Source organism: Pelecanus crispus, chromosome Z (assembly GCF_030463565.1).
Source record: "Pelecanus crispus isolate bPelCri1 chromosome Z, bPelCri1.pri, whole genome shotgun sequence".
Taxonomy (NCBI): domain Eukaryota; kingdom Metazoa; phylum Chordata; class Aves; order Pelecaniformes; family Pelecanidae; genus Pelecanus; species Pelecanus crispus.
In genome coordinates this window covers 66,722,518-66,747,099 of record NC_134676.1, presented here as the reverse complement: position 1 = coordinate 66,747,099, position 24,582 = coordinate 66,722,518, and the positions used below count along the sequence as shown (strand labels likewise).

Here is a 24,582-nt window from a genome sequence, read left to right as displayed (position 1 = left end):
TAGGAACTGTTTTCAGTACAGTGTAAACTTCTTATTGAGTAAGCTGAAATTAAGTATATTAAGTATGCTTAACAATAATAACTTTTTTGAAATGGTAACTTCCACATGCCTATTCAAGCTAGTAGGTTAACGAACATTTAACTAACTCGTTTTTTTCTCAGATATATACCTTGGTCATTTGTCAAGTGAAAATATGTTCCAAAAGTCTAGTGAATACTAAACCAGATCTAATAAATCTAGTATCATACTCTGTTTTATACAGAGTCTATTCCTTCTGACTGAACCCCTATTGATTTGCAATCTACTTGGAGTACAAAGGTAACATATTACAAAGGTAACATATTACATAGCCATCAGATTAATTTCCAGAATTCTGTATCTGTCCATATGTGCAGATTTTAACAGAAATGAATGGACATAAGTGTTTTGTGACTCAAGTTCAGATTGTATTCAAGGAATTCTGTGTTGCCTACACAAACATCAGCACACCATCTCCCTTTCTGGAAAACACTTTTATTAAAAAATGTTACAGAAAATAGCCATTGAGCGCACTCCATGGAGGATACACTCTGCAAATTGTGTCTTTGAATGTTGTCTTGTTCAAAGCCTAAAAAGGCTTTGTGGAAAAACTGAATTCTCCTGCTGAACCTGAAAGAAGTTCTCAAGCTATTCTGAATTCAGTCTCTGAATGTTATCACCCTTTGTACATGATCAGGCAAAGTTAAAAAGAAGTAGTAATGATTCTGTCATTTCTTCAGGTCATGTGGTTTTAGCTGAGGAATCATTTTCCCTCCAAATCACTATGCAAGAGAACTACTGTAGTCTTTAGCCATGGCATAAATCTATATTAAAATGATTCTTACTGCTTTTGTCTGAAATATGTGATTAAAGCATGCAAATCTTCAGTATTTTCCAGCAACAATAAGATGAATGATAAGTGCTTGATTTAAAAATGGAAGCTTTGTATTCTGAGTGCCTGATAGTGTTTATTATAGCACTTGTCCTGCTGCAATCAGTAGGACTTGGGATGTGCTGATGGCATCAGAATTTGTCCATTCTTATTATTCTTTACTCTTGCTTACCAAAACTTAAATAAAAAAAGAATTATCTAGTAAGGGAGCTTTTCAAAGTGCATGTTTTCTCTTTACTTAACATGCTTCCTTTCTTCCAGCCCTATTATTTTTGCTTTGGAACTATTTATATAATCATAAAAGAAATGGTTTAATATAATATTTCTTTATGGTCTGTACTACTTACATTGTTCTGCATGCACTGAAGGGAGTCTAATGTTGCAGTTCTATGTTAAATCTGTAAAACCTTTGTTTTGAGGCTTTACAGCCTGAAAAAACTAAGAGGTGCTCAGAAAAACAGCACCTGTACTTCTTTTTTTTTTTTTTTTTTTTCTGTACACTACTTCTATATCTTCACATTTCCTGATGCTTATTTCTGAAAAAAGTGTCTCTTGCTCTCTTGCTAGCTACTCAGCTCTTCTGCCTCGGCTCTGTCTGTCATTTTTTCAGAAATCTGAAGAACTCTCTGGAAGTTCCACAAAGAGCAAGACTGCATGGTGGACAACCAAATTAGCAGTCAAAATGGCAGGAAGAATACGTTTTGAAAGATACATGCCAGGGTTACTCAGGCAAAGGGAAGTTTAACAGAGCAGAAGAGTAAGATCAGGAGTGTACCTGCCTTGCCTCCTTGAGATGTAACTAAAATCTGCTGTTCAGGAACAGAAAGGACAACAACCTGGCAACACAGGGATTAAACTTAATCTCTTGCTAGAATCAGTCTGAACTTTAAAAATATTGCAGGTTTGATTTAGATGGCTAGGACAGGTCATGGTTTAGATTAGGCTGGATTTGTGTAATGAGTGCATTTGTTTCATAGCTATAATGAAGCTCACTTGTAAGTGATTAAATAGTATAAGCTAAGTCACTGTTAATGTTTTTATGTTATCAGTGGGGTTTAGGGCATTTTATCTGAAGTAGTGCCATTGTATTGAAGTATGTGGCATGTTTTAAGAATCCATGTAGGTGCAGAATAGACAGGAAATTATTCTGAAGTGTAGAAGATTTTGAATGTCAGAGGACACTAGGTTAATTGACTTGCTTGGCATGCATTAAAAGTCTGCTCTGAGAGAGAAATGGGTGGTTTCATATTAAAAGTAGTGATAACATTCCAGACTGTTACGAATCCATTTCAGATAAATAGCACAGTAATCCATCTATATTTAAGAGGTGTAATTTGGGTTTGTTTGTCTGAAAAGAAGCAACACAAGTAATGATTAATTTGACTTTTGAAAAAACTCTGTTGAACTGCATATACTGCTTGTCATTTAAGTTCCTAATCATACATTGTATTGGCAACATGACTTTGACTTTTTTGATATTCCCTGGAAATATAAATGTAATAGGCTGAAAATACTAATTTTTGGAAAATTCAAAATCATAAAGGCTCTAGTGGAAATGATAGTCCTTACCAGGACCTTTACAATAAAAGAATAAATGCGTTTATATGACTAATTAGCCTAAAATAGGGTAGCAATAAACAAATTTTCAAGTTTAGCACTAAGTACGTTCTGTTTAGTAGACCTTTTGTTAGAGAAGGAAATCTCAAGTTATCCCCAGTTCCTTTCTGGTAGAGTGGTGGAGGTCATTTTGCAAGTTCCTCCTGGACCCATCTTCTTTAAGTGACACAGGCTGTGTATATCACAGCCTTCAGTGTCACAGAAAGAGCATACGCAGAGAATTTCTTCTCAGTGTAGCTGTATGTGTGAAGAAATTACCAACTACAGTTTATTTTTATCACCTGACAGCTAAAAATTACAGCATGTTCAGCCAGCACAACAAATAGCAAAGGAGGTCCCTTCAATTCAGCACAAGACTGAATGAAATTAAGCTGCCTCTGAGGGTATTTTGACTTCATCTGACTGATATGGACTGAATAAGGATGTGATTCCTTTTCCTACTTCTATCTGAAGATTGTAAGCTTCAGAAGAGATGTGATAAGTTATTTTAGGACAATAGCATCTTAAGCTCTAAGAACAAATTCCAAAGTGAAGGTATAGTACTGTGGTTAGGTTACCGAAATATGAAACACCTGTACCTTACTACTTACATGTTGTCCCATAAATGTCATGTATAAACTGTTGAACCTGTTTTAAAGTGAACTGCCTCATACTGTAAATTAAATAACCAACATAAAAGAACATCAGAAAATCAAATTCCGTAGTTTGCAAACTCCAAAACATTCAGTCTATGCTGTTGTGAAGGTCTGAACAACGTGTCTTAAGATCTCTGTAGTGGGCTTCTCTCACTGGAACAAAAGGAGCAATGACAATCCTTTTGGGATTAAGTGGAAGGAGATATCCCATGTGTGTTGCTAGAGGAACTGTTTGCATACCAGAAGCGGAGTGTGGGAGGAACAGCATTCCAAGGTTTGCCCTTGGCTTTGGGAAGGAACCAAAGTCTTGTGATCACAGCAGCGGCCGCAAGGGATGAATCATGTATAGATTTGACACTCTTGCAAGTGAACATGGCTTAGCCAGTGGCTCTGATATGTGAGATTTGTCTACAGTGGTTGTCGGGCAGAACCTTAAACTTTTGTTCATGCTGTTTCACCTAGTCTTCATGCCGTTTCACCTAGTCTTTGTGCCATTTCACCTAATCATCTACATGGAGCAGCAGTGAATGCCATTTGAGTCCTCACATTACGGTCAAGTTCCTTCTACCCCAGGTAGCCACTACCTGTTCTACAGAACAGTTTGCCTAGCAGGGGTGCAGATAGCCAGTGCCTAAGTCTCTGCTGCTTTCCTGCATAGTTTGTTGTCAAGAAGTTAGATGGAGTTTTCTAGTTTGTTGTTTGATTCTTAACCCTTTGTTTTCCTCAATGGTTATTCCAAACTGCTAGCACAGGCATTACCTGATCCCAGCTTCTATAGGCTGTCTCCCACTTCCTTTGTCCTTCCATTGTATCTATATATACCATAATAGGGTAGTTGGCCTCAGTTTTTCTTGATGCTAAATCGTGTTCTGATAAATTATCTGTATTTGCCTTTCTTTCAAGCGTCAGGAATTGCTGCAAGTGCGCTGATGTGCTTAATATCTTGGAGGGTTCTCAGTTTTATCTGGTCAAGATTTTCTTACGTTTATGAGATAAAACTGACCATTACATTTTGGTCTAGTGGAACCTTTCCCTGTGGTTATCAGCGACTGCTGGAGACATTTTTATTTCCTCTGTTCTCTGTGGGGTATTCCCTTTCTAAGGTCCCCTGGACATTTTCACTTGACCAATTCCTTTCCCAGTGCAGAGGCCCACAGCATCCCTTGTCTTTCCATTTCTTTACCTATGGTACATTGTATTCTGGAGGTTGTCTTTTTGGTCTTTTCTACTAAAAGTCTCAAGTTTGTTATAGAGATTTTTGGGGGGAAGCAGGAGAAGGTAGGGCTCTTACAGCATACCATAGAAAGAAGAGCTTTATTTTTTAACTTTTTTTGCACTTAACTACTATTCCACAGTTGCCTGCAATGGTAGTGTACTGAACTCAGTGATAAAAGTGTTTCTTTCCAGTTTACACTTTCTGTGTCTTCTTTTTAAACCCAAGAATTAGTACTTGTATTGCCAGTGTAGAAGAACACCTAACCTTTTCCACCCAAAATGAGAAATAGCTCACAAAATCATGTATCTCTAAGAGCTTTGAGTTTTAGGGTTGTCTTTTTCTAATGTCTGCTCAGCTGGACGGAGGCTAAGTACCTGTGACAGGCTACAGAGAGCCTACTTGTTTTCTCCAAACAAGGGAGTTGGCTCCCAGTATAGATTTAGCATGGATGCACAAGGTGAAATAATAAGGCCAGTCTGGTTGTCAGAAGGCAAACAGGAAACTAGAAAAACTGCTTGTTGTTAGTCAGAAGGGAAGAGTGCAGAACACAATGGGATGCTTAGGCAGGTTTCTAGCCTAAGGTGTGTGGTCGTTCCGTGTATTTCCATACATCAGCTGTTTTGGTTTTTGCTCCCTTGGCATGAATAATTCACAGTTGAGGATGTCAGAAAGTAAGCCTTGCTGCAGAAAATCGCCAACTGCAGTATGATTGCTATCTGTTGAAAAGCCAGTTGGTTTATCTGTGTCATTTATTCTTTGAGCAGCTGTATTTCTGGGTTCAGCTCTGGACTTCAGTTGCCACGAACCCGTAGTTCTAGATAACCTTGTGGGAAGTACTTAACCACATGACCTGAAACAAACATTTGTCTGGTAAAGCATCAGAAATTGAACTAAAGTAACTATTGTGGAGTGGCAAGAACTCTACTGTAGTTACTTAGTTATTTCATGTGTTGATTTAGATATTCCTCCTTGAGAGTTCATCTCCATACGCTGTTCAGTTTTATTCATTTACCTAGCAAACTCCATTGGTCACGAGGTGCTACTTATTAATACTGCTGTAGCAGCCCAGAGTTTTCTACTTGCTGCCTAAAGCTGTGACCAGGCATTTTTCACAGTATGCACAGTACCCACCACACATCTCTTCCAAAAGAGCTATTACCCTCTCCCCAAGTCCTTCTCTACACATGAAAGTTTACCAAAACAGCTATTCCTGAATAATGGTATCAGAATGAACACTTGTATTTGAGAATTTGACTTACTGAAGTCCCGCATATGGGCTGATTTTAAGCAAAAAAATCATCTACCAGACATAGTCCAGCAAAAAATGGCAAACATCAGCAGGACAGGTATTTCAGACATGTTCTATGTTCTTGCAGCCTTCTACCACACAGTACACAAGGCAAAAGAAGACATGGGCCCTGCTTTGAACTTTTGTTCCCTGGGGCTGTCGGTCTTTTCCTTTCCCTATCAATAGATTCACTGGTGATTTATGAAGGGGGGGGGGGGGACACCTACCAGTGTGTAGGCCTAGAAAAATCTGTCAGAAAAGTGTATGCTGTGAAAAAGCAGTTAAATGGGAAACGTAAAGTGTGAGGTTTTTTCTGTTTTTTCTGTTAAAAAACATTGAGTCATGATTATGATACTAAGCCAAAATTGAAAGAGAACCCCATAATTTCCATTTATTTCTGCAAACATTATGGTAAAACCGTGCCATTCTCATGACAATACTAACCATTGAAATGCTACTATTCTTGAGTTTTGTCCAGACCTTATCATTCTCATGTCACATGCAAACAATCATATTTAATAGATTCCGTATTTATGAGAGCTATTTTTAGATAAAGTGCAGGAAAACTCTTTAGACTATGTTTTGCTGTTTGCAGCAGCCACCCAGTGTTGCTTAAGTATTCAAAATGTTGAGTTGCGTAGTTTTGGAAAGCTTGATATCAGAGATTGTGAAGGAGGTCTGCCTCTCAGAGTGCTTCCTTACACCATTTCTGAAACTGTGGTGAATGAAATACACGTAAAAGCACGCACTCAGCCATGCAGGAATCAAAAAGTCACAAAAGCTGTGCTTAAAGATGTCGGAAGTGCTTGAAGGACTCAGCCTATTAATCTTGTTATCACCCAGAGAATGGATTTTAAACTGTGTAATCCTACCTGGAAAACCGTCTTAATGTACTGCATTATAGATTAAACTGTGTGTTTGGTTTAAAAAAAAAAAAAAAAAAGGCAGAAGCCCAAAGGCAAAGCCTATATTTGAATAGATAATTTAATTCTCAAATAATTGAGAATACTTTCAGATGGGCTGTGCATGAAAGTAGGAATGAAATTAACCCAAATTTGTCATGTTTAAGTTCAATTTTATTTGTACCCTGACTTGATTTATTTTTACTAGGTCTTTACAACCGAGCAATTCCTTTTCTCATCCCATCTGCAACGTGCCTTGCTTGGAGCAGAGTTTGTTTTGTTGATGGACATAAATATTTGAATCTGTCTGTGAGGGGGATTTGGTGGCTCAGGGAATTGGTAATAGACTATGGAGCCTTTCACCTCAAGGGTCACTAGTTCACATCCGTATCAGGTCAATAGTGGCAGAAAGTCATTATGCATCTGGCTGGCACCTGCCTGCTCGGTGGCCATTGCCAAATCCTTGCATAATCGGAGCCCGGTTCCACGTGGCCAGGTGCGTTCTGTTCTCCCCGAAGCAGCGGCCTGCGGCAGACCTCCTCGGCCAGTCTCTTGCCACCTGCTCCCAAGGCAGGATCCCAGTTCCCCTCTTTCGAGGGACCCCTTCGCGTCCCCCCCGAGACCCCGGAGCGGCCTCAGCCGGGGACCAGCGCTCCCCAGGCTCCGCCTCGCATCGGCACCCGCGGGGAGAGGGCGGCAGGGGCGCCGGCTGCCCGCCCCGGGGGGCAGCCCCCAGCTGCCCCCCCCCCGAGCCCCTGGGCTCGCCATCCCGCGGCGGGGGCCCCGCGGCCGCGGCGCCGGCAGCGACCCCCGGGCCCCGCGGCGCCTCCCGCCCCGCTCCGCCCGCCGGCGGGGGCGCGGGCGCCCTCTGCGGCCCCTCCCGGCCGCCGCTGCTCGCCCGCGGGCGAAGGGCAGCCCCCCGGCCCCGGCCCCGGCCGCGGCTCCTCCCGCGGGGGCCTCGCCGCCCCCTGCCCACGGGGGACGCCGTGGCGGCCGCACGCCGCGCCGGGGGTGCCCGCCTGGGCGCGCTGCGGGACGCGCTGCGGGACGCGCTGCTCCCCCCGACGGCGCCGGCCGCGGGGCCAGCCCGCCTGCGGCGCCCGGGGCGCGGAGGGGGCTCGGCACGCCGCCGCCCGGAGCCGGGTCGCCAGCCCCGGGGCCGGGTCGCCCCACGGGGCTCGCCGCCGCCGCCGCCCCGCCGCAGCCCTTGGCGCGCCGCAGCCCTTGCCTGGCCCTGGGGGCGCGCTGCCAGCCGGCGGCGGGCGTGGGGGAAAGGGCTCCTTCGGTCAGTTTTCTCCTGCCACGCTTGGGCTGCTTTCTAATTTCGGGGCAGGGGAAGGGGGAGGGCGGTGCCTGGCTTCGGTTCAGGAGAGGCTCGGGCGGTGGCGAGTGCCGCCGGGTCGCCCGCCCCTGGCCGGGCAGGCCCGGGGGGCGGCCCCGCTCTCAGCGGCGGCCCCGCAGCGCCGGGGCCGGGGGCAGCGCGGGGTCCGCCCGGCCGTGCGGGGCTCTGGCGGGCCCGCTGACCTGCCCCGGGCGGGCTGCCGCTGGGGGCACCACGTTTTAACCACGTGTGTGGAGATAGGTCCGTGTGCCGTGCAGAGCCTTCCTCCCTCCCTTCTCCTCCCCCTCTTCTGCTCTTCGGGGGAAGCTAAATCCGAACGGTGAGATGTAGGAGAGCGCGAATCCCCGTGAATCCCATCTGAATAAATGTCTATATTAATGAATTATTAACTCAGCCGCTCGTGACCTTAAAACTGGAATGAGGAGACGCCTAGGGCAAGAAGGAAAGCTGCTGAATCCTTTATCGGACTCCTGTCAGAGGTAACCGACCATTTGTCTTCCCCAGATCAGGAGAATTAATTAATATGAAAGGCAAACTTTTTAATTGTGTGTCAAACGAAATCAGATAGGGTGTCCCCGATTCAATCCCCTCCTAAAAGGGGTTTAGCTCCCTTTTCTACCCCCAGCCTAAAATAAAACCTTCGAGTTTCCGAAGAGACGCGTATTCTTCCTAAGGGTTATTTACAAAACAAAAAAACAAACAAAAGAAAAAAAAAAAAACAAAAGAAAAAAATCGCAGGGAAAATGATGAATTTGGGTAGTTAATTTATCGATCTTGGCTCCTCTTCCCGCTTGTTTTATTTTAGAGGTCATTAATCAATGAAGAAAAACACCACCGTGTTCCCCCTTTGCATTTAATACACTTACCCTCCTTATTTATTTCTTTTGAACAAATTCCTAGCAAATATTCACCAATCGATTCGTAGGCGATGGATTTTTATAAAGGTTTGATCGCCTTCTAAACGGTCAATGTGATTTGTTTCAGTGCTCGTCCTCTAAATAATGAAAAAAGCCTGAGAGAATGGGAAGGGGGAGGCAGTAGTTAAAAACTCCTCTCTTTTTTTTCTGCATCTTTACACACAGAAGTCACATCCAGGAGCGGGGGGGATTTAAAAAAAAAAAAAAAAAAAAAAAAGAAGAAAAAACAACGAAGAAATAGTAACAAATAGACCGTGGACGAACTCGGGGGAGACAAAAGGGAGGCGCACGAAGCGCTCTGCCTGGGGAAGCGAGACCAGAGGTCAGGGTGGGCTAAAGCCACCCCGGGGAGGGGCAGGTTCAGGGGCTGCCGGCTCTGCTCTCTCCGAGGGGGTGGTGGTGTTTTGGAGAGGCTGGGACCGGCGCCCTTCCCTGTCCCGACGAGGCGCGCCGCTGCCTGCCCCGCCGCTCGCCGAGCTTCCCCGCCGGGGGTCGAGTGAATCCGGCGCGGCGGGGCCGCTCGCCCTTGCCGAACAGAAGCCAAACCAGGAGGCTCGCTGGGTCCGCCGGCCCCCGCCGCCCCCGCCCGGCTGACCGGGAGCGCCGGCCGCTGCGCCCCGGAGCTGCGGGCAGAGCCGGCGGCCGCGGGGCCGGGCTGCCTGAGGGACGGCTCCGTCCCTCCGTCCCTCCGTCCGTCCGTCCGTCCGTCCTTCCCTCCCGCCCGCCGCCGGCTCCCGCTGCCCGCCCGGCCCTGAGGACGGGCGAGGGCGGCGAGCCTTGCACTCCTTTCTGCCTCCCGCCTCCCGTTAGGCTGGGTCCCAAAGTGTCAGGGGGGTCTATAAATTTTCTTCTGCCACCTTGATCCCTCGAAGCGCTACTTTTCTAGCTGTAAAAACCCCACGGTTAACAGATTAAAGCCCTCCTAATATGAACCCGCATGGAATATTTCTGTTAACAACTCGAGGCAAGTGCAGATATTGACAATGTACTTAAGCCCATTAGCTAGGAGCTTTTCCCCACTTCATCACGTTTTTCTAGCTCGAAACGAATTTTTAGAGATTGCTGCCACTAAAAGCAATTCGGTGTTTTTAAAGGATGTCCTGTAAGGTAAACGACAATAACGCAGAGGCGCGCCTTTGAAAAAATGAAAAGTGTCCGAAAGGGCGGAATAAAATGGTGACCAGGGAGCGAGCTGGCCAAGGACGAGACACTGCGTTAGTGCGGTGAAAACAGAGAAAACCAAGCGCGCCCACTCGCAGATGAGCGCACCGGCAACGCGGCGTGCACGCCAGCGGGTGTGCGGACAGACTGCCACCCCGCACCTCTGCCCCTCAGCTGAACGGCACCACTTCAGGACTTCAGAAAGTGGATTAATTGGGCGGGAGGGCTGGAAATCCATTATACGTTGCACAATGGAATTGATCAAAGACATAGAGAAGGTTTTTACAGCCAACTTTATAACCCATAAAAATCGGGGTTCTTTCCTACTCGTGTTTGCCTTTAACTTAGGTGTTATCAATCTATACAGCAGATGACGGATGACCTTGTCAAAATGACGCCAGTCAAAACATTTTTTTGCCCCAGCCCTGTTCAAATTTGTGTTACAATGTCCTGCCTTAGACACAGACGAAGTCTAAACAGCAGCAGCTTTCCCAGGCTCTGCGAGAGTGAAGGGTGGGAAAGAAAGAAACTAGAAACAGGGTGGGGGGGAACGGCAAAAACAGTTTACACGCGCACACGTCGCGTTTGTAAGCAAGTCTGCGCTCAGTGGCAGCCTGACACCTGACAGTGGGGGCTTTGCTGGCACTAGAGAGATGTTTTGGCGACCTGAACGCTCCGTGTTAAGTGTTTTGTCTTAAACGCGTCTCGTTTTTCGTACGGTGGTAGGAAAGAAACTGAAAAACACTGTTAAATACTGGTATGTGAGCTCGACGACTGAGTGGCGGGGCGGGAAAAAAAAAGCCAATTTTTAAGCAAAGTGGAGAGAAAAAGTCGCTAGAGATGAGAAGTTTCTCGCCACAGGTTGCGTCTCCGCCTGCGCGCTTCTTGCTCTGCGCTCTGACCGAGCGGAGAGAGCGGGAGAGGGACGCGCCGGTGCCCGGGGGGACAAGGTCTGGGAGGGGGATCCGAGGGCGCCGAGCCCCCTCGGCGGTGCCGGGACCTCCCGGGGCCGGGCTCAGGTGGCCGAGGGGAGCGGGAGGCGGGTCGTCCCAGGAGACACGTAAGTGACGTAGGTGGGACAGCATCGGGAGGGCGAAAGGCGCCGGGGAGGTCCCTCAAACCCACCTCGGCCCCCGAGGGGCGAGCGGCAAGCGGAGCAAGGCCGCGGCTGGCGGGAGCCTGGCGGGGTGCGAGGCGCCGGCGGGCCGGGAGCTGCCGCCGCCGCCCCGGGCCCGGCGCTGGGGAGGGCGCAGCGGCGCGGATCCCGCTCGGGGCTGCGCCGGGCCATTGTTCCCCTTCCGCCAGGATTAAATCCCAGCGCTTCCCGGGGCGCCGTGCTCCCGGAGCTGGGGCGGGGGGGGAGGCGGGGGGAGGGAGGGACGGAGGAGGGAAGGAAAGAAAGGGACACCTTTAAAAGTTGAGCAAGGAACAAAGTGGGGGAAGTTGCCAAAAAAAGGGCTCTGCGTTCAGGCTCGCTGGTAACTTCCCGCTCCCTCCCCTCCCTCCCGTACACACCACACACGCTTGTATTTTGCGCTGTCGTAAAACCCACGTGTCCAGCCCGGAGTCTGCCAGAGCCCAGCAAAGCGCCCGGGCGCGACTGCGATGCGCAGCCACGGCAGAGGGAGCCCGGCGGCTCGCGGCTAGCCGGCCCGCCGGTCCCCGGCCACCTGGGCGAGGATCACCCCGCTTCCCCGCGGACAAAGGCCAGAACAGTCCCTCGTCTCCACCCTCCTCCGCCTCGCAGGCTCCCGCCGCCGCCCGCACCCCCGCACGCCGACCGCGCAGCAGCCGCTCCGGCGCGGCCCGCTCAGGTAAGGCAGCTGCGGGCCGGGGCGCCGGGCAGCGCCAGCCCCGCCGGGGCCGCGGGGGGGGCTGCCTTCGCCCGCGGGTGGGTCCTGCCGCGCCGCGACCCCCTCCTCTCAAGGCTGGCGTGGGAAGCGGGAGCGGCCCGGGGAGAAAGGACTGGCGCGGGTGTGCGTGGGGCTGAAGTTTCCTCCTCCTCCTCCTCCCCGTTGTCAACTTTGGAAGCCGTTTGCCGCCGCGGAGGGAGGGAAGGGGATGGAAGGGGAAGGCACGGCGTGGGCCGGGGCCGGGGCGGGCTTCGCGCCTTTGCGGGCCGGCTGGCTTCGCGGCGTGGGGGGCTGCCCGCAGCGCCCGCGTCCTGCCCGCGCCCCGGGGCAAGCGGCGGCGGAGCGCCTCGTCGCCCCGGCCAGCGCCTCCCTCGCCTGATGGCCCCGGGGGAGGCTCTTCGGGCCGAGGTTTGCTCCTGCCGACGCCGGCACGGGCGGGGAAGCGGGGACGGCCCCGGCAGCCGGCGCGGGGAGCCCACGCGTGGGCCGGCGTGTCCGAGCGCGGAGAGAGCCGCGGGGTCCGGGCGGCCCGCCCGCGGCGGGGCGGGGGTCTCACGTCCGCTGTCGCCTTCCTCTCCGCTCCACAGGCAGCGCGATGCTGAAGCCCGGCGACCCCGGCGGATCCGCGTTCCTGAAGGTGGATCCCGCCTATCTGCAGCACTGGCAGCAGCTTTTCCCGCAGAGCAGCCAGCTCAAGAGCAGCGGGGCCCTCGCCCAGCTCCAGCCGCCCGAGAGAGCCGAGCCTCCGGCTGACAGCCTCCGCCAGCGCCCGGCCTCTCTCTCCTCCGCCTCCTCCTCCTCCTCGTCCTCGTCCACTCCGTCTTCCTCCTCCACCTCCTCCTGCGTGGCCGCGGCGGCCGCTTCCCTGGCCGGCCTGACCTCCCTGCCTGTGGCCCAGCTCCCGGTGTTCGGGCCGCTGCAGAGCTCCGAGCCCCCGGCCGGGGGAGCGCCCGCTCCCCTGCAGGGCAAGGACTTGTGCGGGGCCGGCGGCGGCGGGCAGTGCGGCGAGCGTGCCGCCGCCCGGTTCCGGTGCACGGCCGAGGAGCTGGACTACTACCTGTACGGGCAGCAGCGCATGGACATCATCCCCTTGAACCAGCACACCGGCGACCCCAACAACCGTACGTACCGCGCCCCTTCTCGCAGCCCCCGACCCCCCCCCCCACCCCCCCCCCGTCCTCCACTTCTCCCCGCAGCGGGCCAGCCGAGGGGACGCTCCAAGCTGGGGGGCCGCAGTCGGTGCCTGCACCGCTCTCTCCATGAGGAGCATCCTCCGCCCTGCCCTTCCCTCCCTTGAGCCGGTTTGGCGTTGGTTCGCAGTGCTTTGGGGAGGCGGACGGGGACCCCTCGGTAATAGCTTTTCTTGTCTGAGACCCAGCGCCTTCCCGGCAAGGCACGCTGCACCGGGAAGGCTGCTGTGGGGGTAGATGTCTCTCGGAGGGCTGCTTAGGACAGTGGATTCAGAAATGGTTCAGAGCAACTTGCGGTAAAGCTGGTCCTTTCCCGCTTCGCTTCTATCACTGCGTTCCTGCCTGGAAAGCCCGGGCTTCGCCGAATCAATTACTCCTCCGAGCTGGGCAGGGGAAAAGTTGCAGTTTTCGTCAGATGGACGACGGCAAAGTTTTCCTCCCTCTTATCTCCGAGTATCGTTTTCCTTTCAGACCTCGTTAACACCTCGCCGGTTTTAGTTTTCACCCCTACGGAAAAGTGTGACATTGTCATTTAATAAGAAAAGTTGAGGTTTCTAGACGAAAAAGCTCGTCTAGCCTTAGTGACAGAATTCATTTAGCACTTGCTGGTTAGAAAACGTTTAATACTGCTGTTGCCAATTATAGAGAGGGTTGGGATTTGGTTTTTTTTTTTAGGGGGGCGCCCCTATTATTAAACATCTGTATCGACTAGAGGTTTGTGATTTTAGAAATTGGTTCTGCCTGTGTTTTGTTCCTGTATCTATAGATACTATGCAACCGAGGAAATTCACAGGGTGAAAATAATTAGATGAACTATATTAATTAATCAGGTTTATTACTAACATTCAGAGCACACAGATCTGTCCTTGTTAAAACACTTGAACATGGCTTCAGCGTGTGCACTTTTTTCCCATTGTTTCAAACACCCTCTCTTGTTCTAAGGTTTCTTAAAATTCTTTATTTTTGTTGTCCCCAAATGTCTGTTTAAGGAAGGCTGTTGAACAGACAAACGATACCCCAAACCAGTGATCCACAAGCACATGCCCAAGCAAAAAGCAGATTCGTTTAATTTCATTTCAGACGCAGAGTTTGTTTTGAAACTTTCCATGAAACTCTGCTGTGTATTAATTAAACTGCGTGGATGCTAGCATAGTCTTAATAATTGTGCGTACGTCTTAAAGAGCAAGAGGAAAGTTGACTCTGACTTTGGCGGGTATTTTTCCCCCTTCTTAACCGTGCAAATCTTTATGTATTGGACACTGACTTTGTTTTGAGCAATTTCCTCATGCTTAGTTTTACCCTGTAGTGAAACGTGTTAGTGTCTTTTCTATTCTTGGGTGCAGAAAACGTGATCTCATAAATTACATGCACTTAATGGAATCTGAAATGCACTTTTAATCGCCGACCGAACCGTTTAGACAATACATGTTTTACTTCTCGGAGCAGGTCTGTAAATCTGCAAGATAAAGGTTTTAAAAAGAGAAAGCAAGATAAAAAAGCGATCTGGGGGAAGCATTTTTAAGGAGTGAGTGGAATAAAAGCACACCGCAGAGTCGCGGGGGAAGTCTGCGTAGTTTCTTCCCAACGGCGATATTAAAGGTGGATTCGAGAAAGAAAACGGGTCGGCTGCAGAAAGGACGCTTGTGAATCGCGTCCGACTGGGACGAGGCAGCCCTCGCCGTCTGAAGGACGGAGCAGGGTGCTGCCAGCACGGTCTCTCCCTTTTTTTTTTTTTTTTTCCTGCAGCGAGATCTGAAAAGTCTTTATCATTGAACTTGTTTACAAGGCGACTTTCGCTCCAGAGGTTATTAGTTGCCTCTGAGCAAAACTTTTAACCCGAGTTTTCAGCCTTCGGGGACCAGGTGCGTTTGCTTTGGGCAACCCGTTCTTGAAGAAAAAAGCAAAGTGCAAGCGAGGAAGGAGTGAGGGAATTGCAGCCCGTGCCGTGCCCCGCACTCCGCTCTCTCGCCCGAGCAGAGGCGCGACAAAGCGAGCTGCAGGGCACCGGCCTGGGTAGTGCCTCGGGGGGCCGGGGGTGCCTCGGGGGTCACGCAAGGCGCCCGTGGGCAGGCGGGATTTTCAGCCGCTGCGACCGGCGACCGCGTCCCTCCCTCCCCGTGCTGCACCGGAGGTGCGCCTCTGAAGGAAGGGAGGTCGGGGTTGTGGCGAGGTGAGGGGCGACCGACTTTAGCCCGACTTACGCTGGCTCGGTGCACTTCTGGCTCCGGACAGCCCCACCGAAGCTCCGAGGCGGGCAAACGGGCGCCTTGCGGGGGGCGGGGGGGGGGGGGGGGGTGTCCCCGGGCCCGATCCCGCCCGGGCGCGGGGCGCAGGGCCGCCGCCTCGGCCCCGCAGCTTGCCGAGCCGGGCTGGGCGCCAGGCCCCCGGCTGCTGCCTGTTCCTCGGCCTTTAGTTTTGGATGCACCTCCTTCGCGAGCCAAGCGAGTGCCCCGCTCCCCCGTCTTTCCCAAATGCGCCCGGTCTGCCCCGGAGAAGAGGGTCCAGCCTCTCGGCAGAGGCTCCCGCGAACTTCACCGGTGCCTCCGGCCGCGCTGCGTGGGGCAGCGGGGAGGCGGCCGGGCGGGCGGCCCCGCTGGGGCGGCGGCGGCGGCGGCGGCGGCGCTGCCTTCGCGCCGGGAAAGGCCGAGGGTCGGCGGCGCTGCCGGCTGCCGCCACCCCGCCCGGCCCGGCTCCCCAGTGCCCGCCCCAGCGCCCGTCCAGGCTCCCCAGTGCCCGGCCCGGCTCCCCAGCGCCCGGCCCGGCTCCCCAGTGCCCGCCCCAGCGCTTGTCCCGGCTCCCCAGTGCCCGTCCCAGCGCCCGTCCAGGCTCCCCATTGCCCGTCCCGGCTCCCCAGCGCCCGGCCCAGCGCCCGTCCAGGCTCCCCAGTGCCCGGCCCGGCTCCCCAGCGCCCGGCCGGCTCCCCAGTGCCCGCCCCAGCGCCCGTCCTGGCTCCCCAGTGCCCGTCCCGGCTCCCCATTGCCCGTCCAGGCTCCCCAGCGCCCGGCCCAGCGCCCGTCCTGGCTCCCCATTGCCCGTCCCGGCTCCCCAGCGCCCGTCCAGGCTCCCCAGTGCCCGCCCCAGCGCCCGTCCTGGCTCCCCAGCGCCCGTCCCGGCTCCCCAGCGCCCGTCCAGGCTCCCCAGTGCCCGGCCCGGCTCCCCAGCGCCCGTCCAGGCTCCCCATTGCCCGTCCCGGCTCCCCAGTGCCCGCCCCAGCGCCCGTCCTGGCTCCCCAGTGCCCGTCCCGGCTCCCCAGCGCCCGGCCGGCTCCCCAGTGCCCGGCCCAGCGCCCGTCCAGGCTCCCCAGCGCCCGGCCGGCTCCCCAGTGCCCGGCCCAGCGCCCGTCCAGGCTCCCCAGTGCCCGTCCCGGTTCCCCAGCGCCCGGCCGGCTCCCCAGTGCCCGTCCCAGCGCCCGTCCCGGCTCCCCAGCGCCCGGCCGGCACCCCAGTGCCCGGCCCAGCGCCTGTCCTGGCTCCCCAGTGCCCGTCCATGCTCCCCAGTGCCCGGCCCAGCGCCCGTCCCGGCGTCCCAGCGCCCGTCCCGGCTCCCCAGTGCCCGCCCCAGTGCCCGTCCCGGCGTCCCAGCGCCCGTCCAGGCTCCCCAGCGCCCGTCCCGTCCCGGCGCCGGGCAGCCGCGGTGGGGAGATGGATGGGCGGCGGTTTCCCTTAGACACACGCCTCGATCGTCGAGTACCAGGGAATGTGGCACGGTCTTGGGCGGGGGGGGGGGGTGGGGGGAGCTCCAAGGAGCTGTGGGTTAAGTGTATGTAATCGTTTTAAATTGAAAGAGGTTTAGTTAGGGGGGGTGGGGGGGGGAATAAAAAAAGAAAAACAAAAAAAAACCCAACCCAAAAAAACCCACCAAACCCAAAAACCAAGAAACAAAACCCTAATTGGGGCCCTGCAGCCTTTACTCCCAGGGAAGTAAAAAGGATTATGTTAAAACCCTGATAATGTGGCAGGCGGCTGGGGACCGTTTTCTTCCCAGCTCTGAGTCTGGAGAGATGAGGGTATTTCTGGGCGCTGGGGGAGGGGCGCTTGCGCGGCGAGGAGGAGATCTCCTGGGGTGAGTTCGGGGGGTGCGGGGCCGGCTCGCTCCCGTGCAGGCTTGCCCCTCGCTGCTGGGGAGAGGCTTTCGCGACGAGAAGTCTGCGACTCCTCTACCTTCACCAGAAAGCACCAACCTGCCACCGTAATAAATATGCCGCGTAAAATTAAAGTGTCACGCAAGCAAGCAGTTTGCACGCCTCTTCCCATTCAATTTACGGGGAGACAGTGTATATATAACGCGCTGTGAAGTGGATCGGTGTGGGGAATATTTGGATTTTTTTTTTTTTCTCTAGACTGCTGGTAACCTGTATGATTTAGCTATTTTACATCATTAGTTACCCAGCACCCTTAAACATAGCGGATAGCCATATATTAGATTGAGGTTAGAGAAGGTGGTGACTGTTTATTTAGGGTGATAAAATGGTCCATCAGCAGTAATCTCCATCGATATGTGCCACCAGGAGATGAAGGATGAGGGGACAAGCCACAATTAATTGCCCTATAGTTTTGTAGGAGAGAGTGGAGCTGGTGCGGACTGAACTTCGATCTCCTCTCCCAGAGCCTATTCATCATCTCTACATTGTATATGGGGGTCTCCTAGGGGCAGGGGGTGGCAAGGTTTATCTACACACAATATTCTCCTACCCTTCTCATACCTGACACGGAAATTTAATTCATTCATACCTTCAGTCGAAGGCAGGGAAAATCAAACACACCTCCCCCAACCCGCCCCCCACCCGCCTCGCAAAAGTAACCCGACAGCCGCTCCGCAAGCGGCAGGGTCCCCTCGGCCTCCCGGCCCACCCTGGGGTGCCCAGGCGGGCTCTCGCACACTGTGTCCCCCGGGGGAGCTGCGGCGGGGTGTGCCTGACTCCCCGACCGGGGGGCTTGGACCCCACGGCAGCTCTTGCTCTGGTGCGGGAGCAGCGGCCGGCGGGGCGCGGCATGGCGGGGGCTTGGTCCCGGCTGGGGGAGAGCGGGGAGGCGAGGCGACGGGGTAAAAGCCCGGGGAGGGCGGCCCGAGACCCGGTGCTCCGCAGCGAGTATTTAGAATAGATAAATAAATAAAAGGAACCCGGGGGGAAGAGCGCGCCTGTGTTTTGTCCCCCCGAAAGCCTGCCTTGAGTCAGGCAGTCTGCGAGAAGCTGCGATTAGTTTCGCAGAAGGAGGTGGACGTTAGGCTCGTCGATGAGGAAACTGAGGCAAGAAGAACCCGCAGTTCCCAGGAAAGCGCCAGCCCTCAGGAAACGAAAGGGTACTGTCTCACCCAGCCCACCCTCCTTCCTAGCTGGGTACCCAGGCCCAGCCAGGGATGCAGGGCCAGCCACGGTGATTTACACTTGCAAGTGAGTAATACGGTGTGAAATGATGGCCACTTACACCGGATACCTGCGTGCTTGCGGTGAATTATGAAGCAGAGGGTCAGAGGCCATCCTTCTTTAATACCAGCAAACTGCAGGTATCCAGTATAACTGCACCTTTGAAGCATATTATTGCCAAGACAAAAATGTATTTCTTTCATTTATTGTTACAGCTGGTTTGCTGGTTAAAACACTATGTTGGACTCTACCTTTGCCTGACAAAAGATTTCTCTGCTCAGATTTCCTTTAAAATATGCAGTAGTAGTGTTACTTAGGTTGGAGGGTGTTTAGAATTATATTTGGGGGGCAATGATGTGTCCTTTCCCTTTTGCTTATGTTTAGTACTTTTAAGTGTACTCGCATGGAGTTTTAGTGCTGGCATTACACTGTGCTCATTTTTATGGAGGCAAATAAACGATAACATATTGCACTCCTCCCAAGAGAGCCATACCAAACAGCTCCACTAGGAAAATGTTTAATTTTTTTTCTTGCTTCTTCCTTGCCTTAATCCTCCCATCTATAGAGCATGAAGGTATAAAGTGAGAAACTGATCTCCTTCCAAAGAGTCTGGCTGCATCTGGGCCTGCAGTGAAGCATTCCCACTGACCTTACCTTCTATGTCTCCTGGTTTTGTCAGGAGACACTCTGCTCTGGCTGCAGTCATCCTTGCTTTTTCCATTTTTAGCAAATCCCTCGATTTTCTCACATTTTTTGCTTCTTCTTGTCTTGAATTGGGGCTTAACTGATGCGATTACAACCAGTGGAAGTATTCATTTCAGCGGTCCTTGGAGGAGGCCTGCACTCACACAGCTGCCAATTGAGGCCAAAATAGGAGGAAGAGCACAGTACCTCTCTCCTTGTTGCCCTTTGTGCCAGTCCTCTGGAAAGCTCACACTTGTCCCGTCGTGTCCCTTTTACGTGAACTTCCCACACGCATGTGGGTCTTAACGGTTGCCGTCCAGTTTGGAGACTCTAGTGATGTCAGTGGACCACAGTGCTCTCCCGCTTAAAAAGAATCCCTTCTTTTCAATGTATTATTAGGCAAGTTGGTGCACTGTATCACATCCTACTTTGTAGTATCCATGAAGATGATGCTGTTGATCCTTTCTGTGAGGCAGGGTATGAGTCTTGAAGTTCTCCCTTTTTTCCCCGATCTGATATTAAGGACTTCCTTCCCTTGACCTCTGAGGCAGACAAATCCACTGCGTGCAGTGACTGTCTTTAAATGGGTGATATAATGTTATTGAAAGTGTACTTGCGTCAAAGTCTTCTCCGTACCATTACACAAAAGTTAGTCACAGAAGAGGAAAAGATGCACGGTAACTTTTTACTCAAGGCATGGTAAAACATGTCTAGTAGGGCTTCTGCTTCTTATAACATGTATGAGGAATTTTAAAAATTTTATTTGTACAATTGCATAAAAACTAGAGAGAGATGTATAAAGCATGTGACTAAGAAGAATTTCAGGGCTGCTTAGTATTAAAGACGGACTCCTTCCCTCTCATCAACAAGCCGTAAGTCAAAACAGTTTCAGAAGATGTCCCATTTTCCAAATTTTCAGCTTTGGCAGGACAAAGGGAAAGGAACACAGCAGGAGATCAGATACTGCCACTGCCCAGCATTAAGACATTACCAGTGGTTTTGGATAGTGGACAATAAATTATCACTATGTGTGACTTTCTGTAAGGGTAAATGACAGTGGCACAGGGTTTGTTTATACTCCTTGTCAATTTCTTAGTTTCTTTACCTTGAAAAGGTAGAAATAAAATGTTTTATGCACACTCATGCACACATATTGTCAGGATGAATTGAAGAAATCCTTGTTCTATACAGGTACTAAAAGTTGTGTGCATTAGAAGTTATGCATATCTGGTGGCAGGATGCAGGAAATTGACTCTAAAATTGCCTGAGTGGAGTCATGAAAATGCCTTAGTATGTTTAATGTAAGTTGCTACAGAGACATGGCGTCTCCAAGAAAGCCATTAATAATCAGGTAGTTGGGAGGAGAGCTATGCGTCTAGGAGACCATCAAACAGTGCAAACACGTCGGATTCAAGGACCTGCCCTGGGTGCTAACTGACATCATGGTTAGACGTCCTCTCTTTCAGCCCTCAGTTTTCCTGTCAGATGTTTCCTTTCTAACGTGCATGCTAGGATGCCAGATTTGTTTGAAGTGTACTCACATGCCAACCTGTTTGGGATTGGCTTTTTTTCCCACCCCCATCTGAGATCCTTTCCTGTATGATCTCCCATGCCAAACTCCAATGCAGCCCCTGAGGTCTTTGGATACGCCAAAAACACAGGGTTTCTTGATGACTGGTTTTGAAGAGGGAAGAAAAGATGTTGTGGTGGTACCTCACTTTCCAAACTAGCTGTGGAAACAACAACAACAGAAAAACCCCTGGCATGTACTTGCTGCCTTTTATTCATCATGCCTGGGAATGACTGTAGGAATATCTGCTGCACAATAATCTTCTCTCAAGACTAGCCAGAAACCTTTTCCCTGGGGTCCTGCAAATCTCATCCTCCAGCCACCTCTAATTGACGTGGCTGAGCGAGCAAAACCCCTCTGCAGTTGCGGCCTTAACCCAGCAAAAGAGTCGTTTTGCGACCGGGATTATACTGTTAAGGAAAGGCTTTCACCCTCCAGCCAAAAGGCATTTTTTTTGCCAATATAAGCACGGTCCCCAGCAGGGGGCTTTGTCCTGTCGCTGCAGCGCTGGCCAGGGCTCTTCTTCCCTCCTGCCTTCCTGCCCTTACTCTGCGTGACATGTTAGGGACAGCATGGGGCGAGTTTCGTATGCGGGCCGCCTTCTGCCAGGGCACCCGTCAGAGTAATGCACAGCTCAGGGTCTGCTTGCTCGGTTCCTGCTAACATCTGTAATCGATCTCATGGGTAGAGAACAGATGAGCACCAAGTAGGGACACATGCATTTCCTGCAAGTTGTAACAATTTTGAAGGAAATTAGCTTCCACATGTAACTTTCAAATATTTTCATATTGCATCATTTTTGTATGGTACAATTTAAAAGAAGATGACAGGAAATAGTGCTTAGAAAGTGTGTCTAAAATTGGAGAATGCGAATAGAGGCTATATTTTGAAAATGCAGCTTTTATTACCCTTTAGCAGCTTTTACTGAACAGAGAGGAAGGTTTTCCTCTGAAGGCTGTGTAGGAAAGAGGCCTATGTAATACATGGTATAGCCACCTTGGAAGGAAGAACAGCTGAGTCAGTCCCCCCGAGAATTGAAACTGTGGTTACAGGCAATCTAGCAAGTCTAAATCTGTGGCTTAGACCAAGAAGCTCCGGCTTCTATCGTGAATACCGTGCTTTATTTTTATAAGAATGGGTGTAGGTTGTATAAAATTATTAGGGGAAAGTTCCAGGACTTGCTGCATGAAATACTATGGCATAGTTAATTGTTTTTCCTTTGTATTTCTGGAATAAATTTATATGAAAACCTTTACTGTGCTACAAAAGTGAAATGTGCAGAAGATGGTAACCTATTTCAATAGATTTATTGTTATGCTAACTCAGCATACCTCCAGAGAAGTGGATTTCCTGGTATGAAACATTTTCCTGGAAGTTGTACATTCATGGCATGTGCAATAGAGTGCAGTGGAAGCATTTAACCAAAATTTTCTTTGCTCAAAAAAGAAAAATCACAGTAGGATCTTCCCAAAATAGAGAAACATCGTCCATTATTAAGAGCAGTTAGGGAAATTAACGTTTTTACAAAATGGTCTTTTTCATGGGAACTGCTCACAAAACAGACATGCTGTTTTTGTTCTTAGCTTCAGCTACATGTAACAGGCAAAGAACATGCATTCTGATTCAATAACAATTTTCAAATGTGTGCTAGGAAGCAGCAATATTTGCTACATAATTTCAATTTAAAGATTAGATTCATCTATAAGAAAGTAAATGTCCAGGCATGCTCTGATTTGTCATTCATGAGGTTCCATTTTATTAATTTTATTTTCTAAACAGACAGGCATGCACACACATGTTAATGTAAAAAGTAGAGTGAATGAGTGAAAGTTCATTTAAAATAAGGATGAAATTAAATCCCGTTCCAATTAAACCCTTGGTCTGAGCTGTGGTAAGGCAAATGAGGGGGACTTGCGAGGCGTTATGACTGTGTTTTAAAATGTCTCACTGAAACACACTAGGATGGTTTAAATGGGCTGTTTGTATTAGTCAAAAAATGACTCTTAAAAAACTGTTAAAATAAATGAGTCTTGGCAGGTCTGTGAACGCACCAGGCTTGCAAAATGTCTGCAGGGTTTCTGCTCAGCCTTTGGGATTTCTTATTAAGGGCTTTGGTGAGCTTAAGAAAACCATCCTAATCAACATGCAAAAGGGCATGGTGTCTACGAGTGCCGAGCTGCCGTGAAACGGTAGGAAGAGTAGAGGGATCTGCATGATCTTGCCCGTGGCAGTGATCGTGGTGGTGGCCAGAAGCACCGTATTGACCGCGTTTTCCCCTCTTTGCTCCCCAGGATGTGACATGTGTGCCGATAACCGCAACGGCGAGTGCCCCATGCACGGGCCCCTCCACTCCCTGCGCCGTCTGGTGGGCACCAGCAGTGCTGCCGCGGCAGCCCCTCCACCCGAGATCCCAGAGTGGCTCCGGGACCTGCCCCGGGAAGTGTGCCTCTGCACCAGCACGGTGCCCGGCCTAGCCTACGGCATTTGTGCCGCGCAGCGGATCCAGCAGGGTACCTGGATCGGGCCCTTCCAGGGAGTCCTGCTCTTGCCAGAGAAGGTTCAAGCAGGAGCCATCAGGAACACTCAGCATCTCTGGGAAGTAAGTCATCGCCTTTATTTCCTTGTCAAGTTTGATTGTTTTGAAGTAGATACTGAGTTGAATTGTACGCAGTACTAGCACCATTCGCTAGCCATGAAAAAAAACAACACAATTTAAGTAAGCTGACCCAGCAGATTTGAAAACGTAGCCAGTGCGAGCAAAAGCTTTGCTGCACTAGAGCTAGCCTGAAAACCGGTGGACACCTCAGAGGTCCAATTGCTTTGCACAGGAAGAGCAGATTGTTGCAGGTGCTGTGATGCAGAATAGAGAGAAATGGCCAGAGAAGGCTGAGGGTTACAACACACGGTGCTCTTTACGTTTTGACCTGAGTAACAAGAGCTGATGGAGCTCTCAGGTCACTGTACCAGCTGTATCATCTCAGTCTGAGTAGCACATCTGGGTTGAGATGGAGTATTGCACCATTCTGGTGGCCTACAGTCAGTCCAAGAAAGCTGCTGAAACAAGTGCAACCTATTCGACAGCCCTGCTATTTGCACAGTGAAGGTATTAGTGCTTGTTCACAATTTCGTTCAACTCTGGTCCTGCGCTGACCATGCATTCCTAATGATGCTCTCACTGCTTTTGTGTGAAAGCCACTTTCAGCTCTCTGAAGATGTTCTTTTTTTGCATTTGTCACCCTCTTGAGAGGACAACAGTGATAATTGATATGAAAACATTCAGGCTGTGATAGTTTGATTTATTTTGCAATGAACACTGACTGTGGTTTGGCAGAATAGATCATAAACCTGCTATTGTATTCTTTTGGCCATGCAGGGACATCCGTGGATGTTACTGTTGTGACCGTGCACATTTTCTCCAGTGAAACACTGGAGTTCTGTGCTTAGGTATAGTTTGTATGCAGATTGCTAACAACAGCATCATGTGGTATGTTAATTTAGAAAGAAAAGACAATATATGCTCATTTTACACACAGATATAATAATTAATATGGAACATGTATAGTCCCTGTGTGTGTCAGTACTTCCTATTTACAGAAACAGCCTGCTGTCTACCTATTCTTTTGCCATTCATTTCTTTGCTTTGTGCTGGAAGGTGTAATTTCTTAGTTCTGCTTAGTCTTCTGTAGCTGCAGCTTCTGCTCACCTCAAGACTAACTGCTAATGGAGAGTCAGTAGAAACATGCTTGTAGATCTGCAGGTGATACTTACTCACCTAGACCAAACCCAGATCTTCAGAATATAAGGGGAAGTGCTTGCTGATTACAAACCCGACAAGGAGTCCGTGAAGACACAGAGTGTTTTTGCTGTCTTCAGTGGGTATACAGTAAAAGTGAATGGATTTTTAAAACATATTTGGTGTTGTGGAGACAGTA

General features: G+C 50.7%; 1 protein-coding gene across 1 annotated transcript in view; it reads left to right on the top strand.

The window, feature by feature from the left end:
* Positions 1 to 12,436: 12,436 nt before the first annotated feature.
* PRDM6 (PR/SET domain 6) overlaps positions 12,437 to 24,582 on the top strand; it is a 76,196-nt gene continuing 64,050 nt past the window's right edge. Inside the window, exons 1-2 of the mRNA XM_075727026.1 lie at positions 12,437 to 12,962; positions 22,942 to 23,249. Coding sequence (XP_075583141.1) covers positions 12,437 to 12,962; positions 22,942 to 23,249 — 834 coding nt within the window. The remainder of the gene's footprint in view (positions 12,963 to 22,941; positions 23,250 to 24,582) is intronic.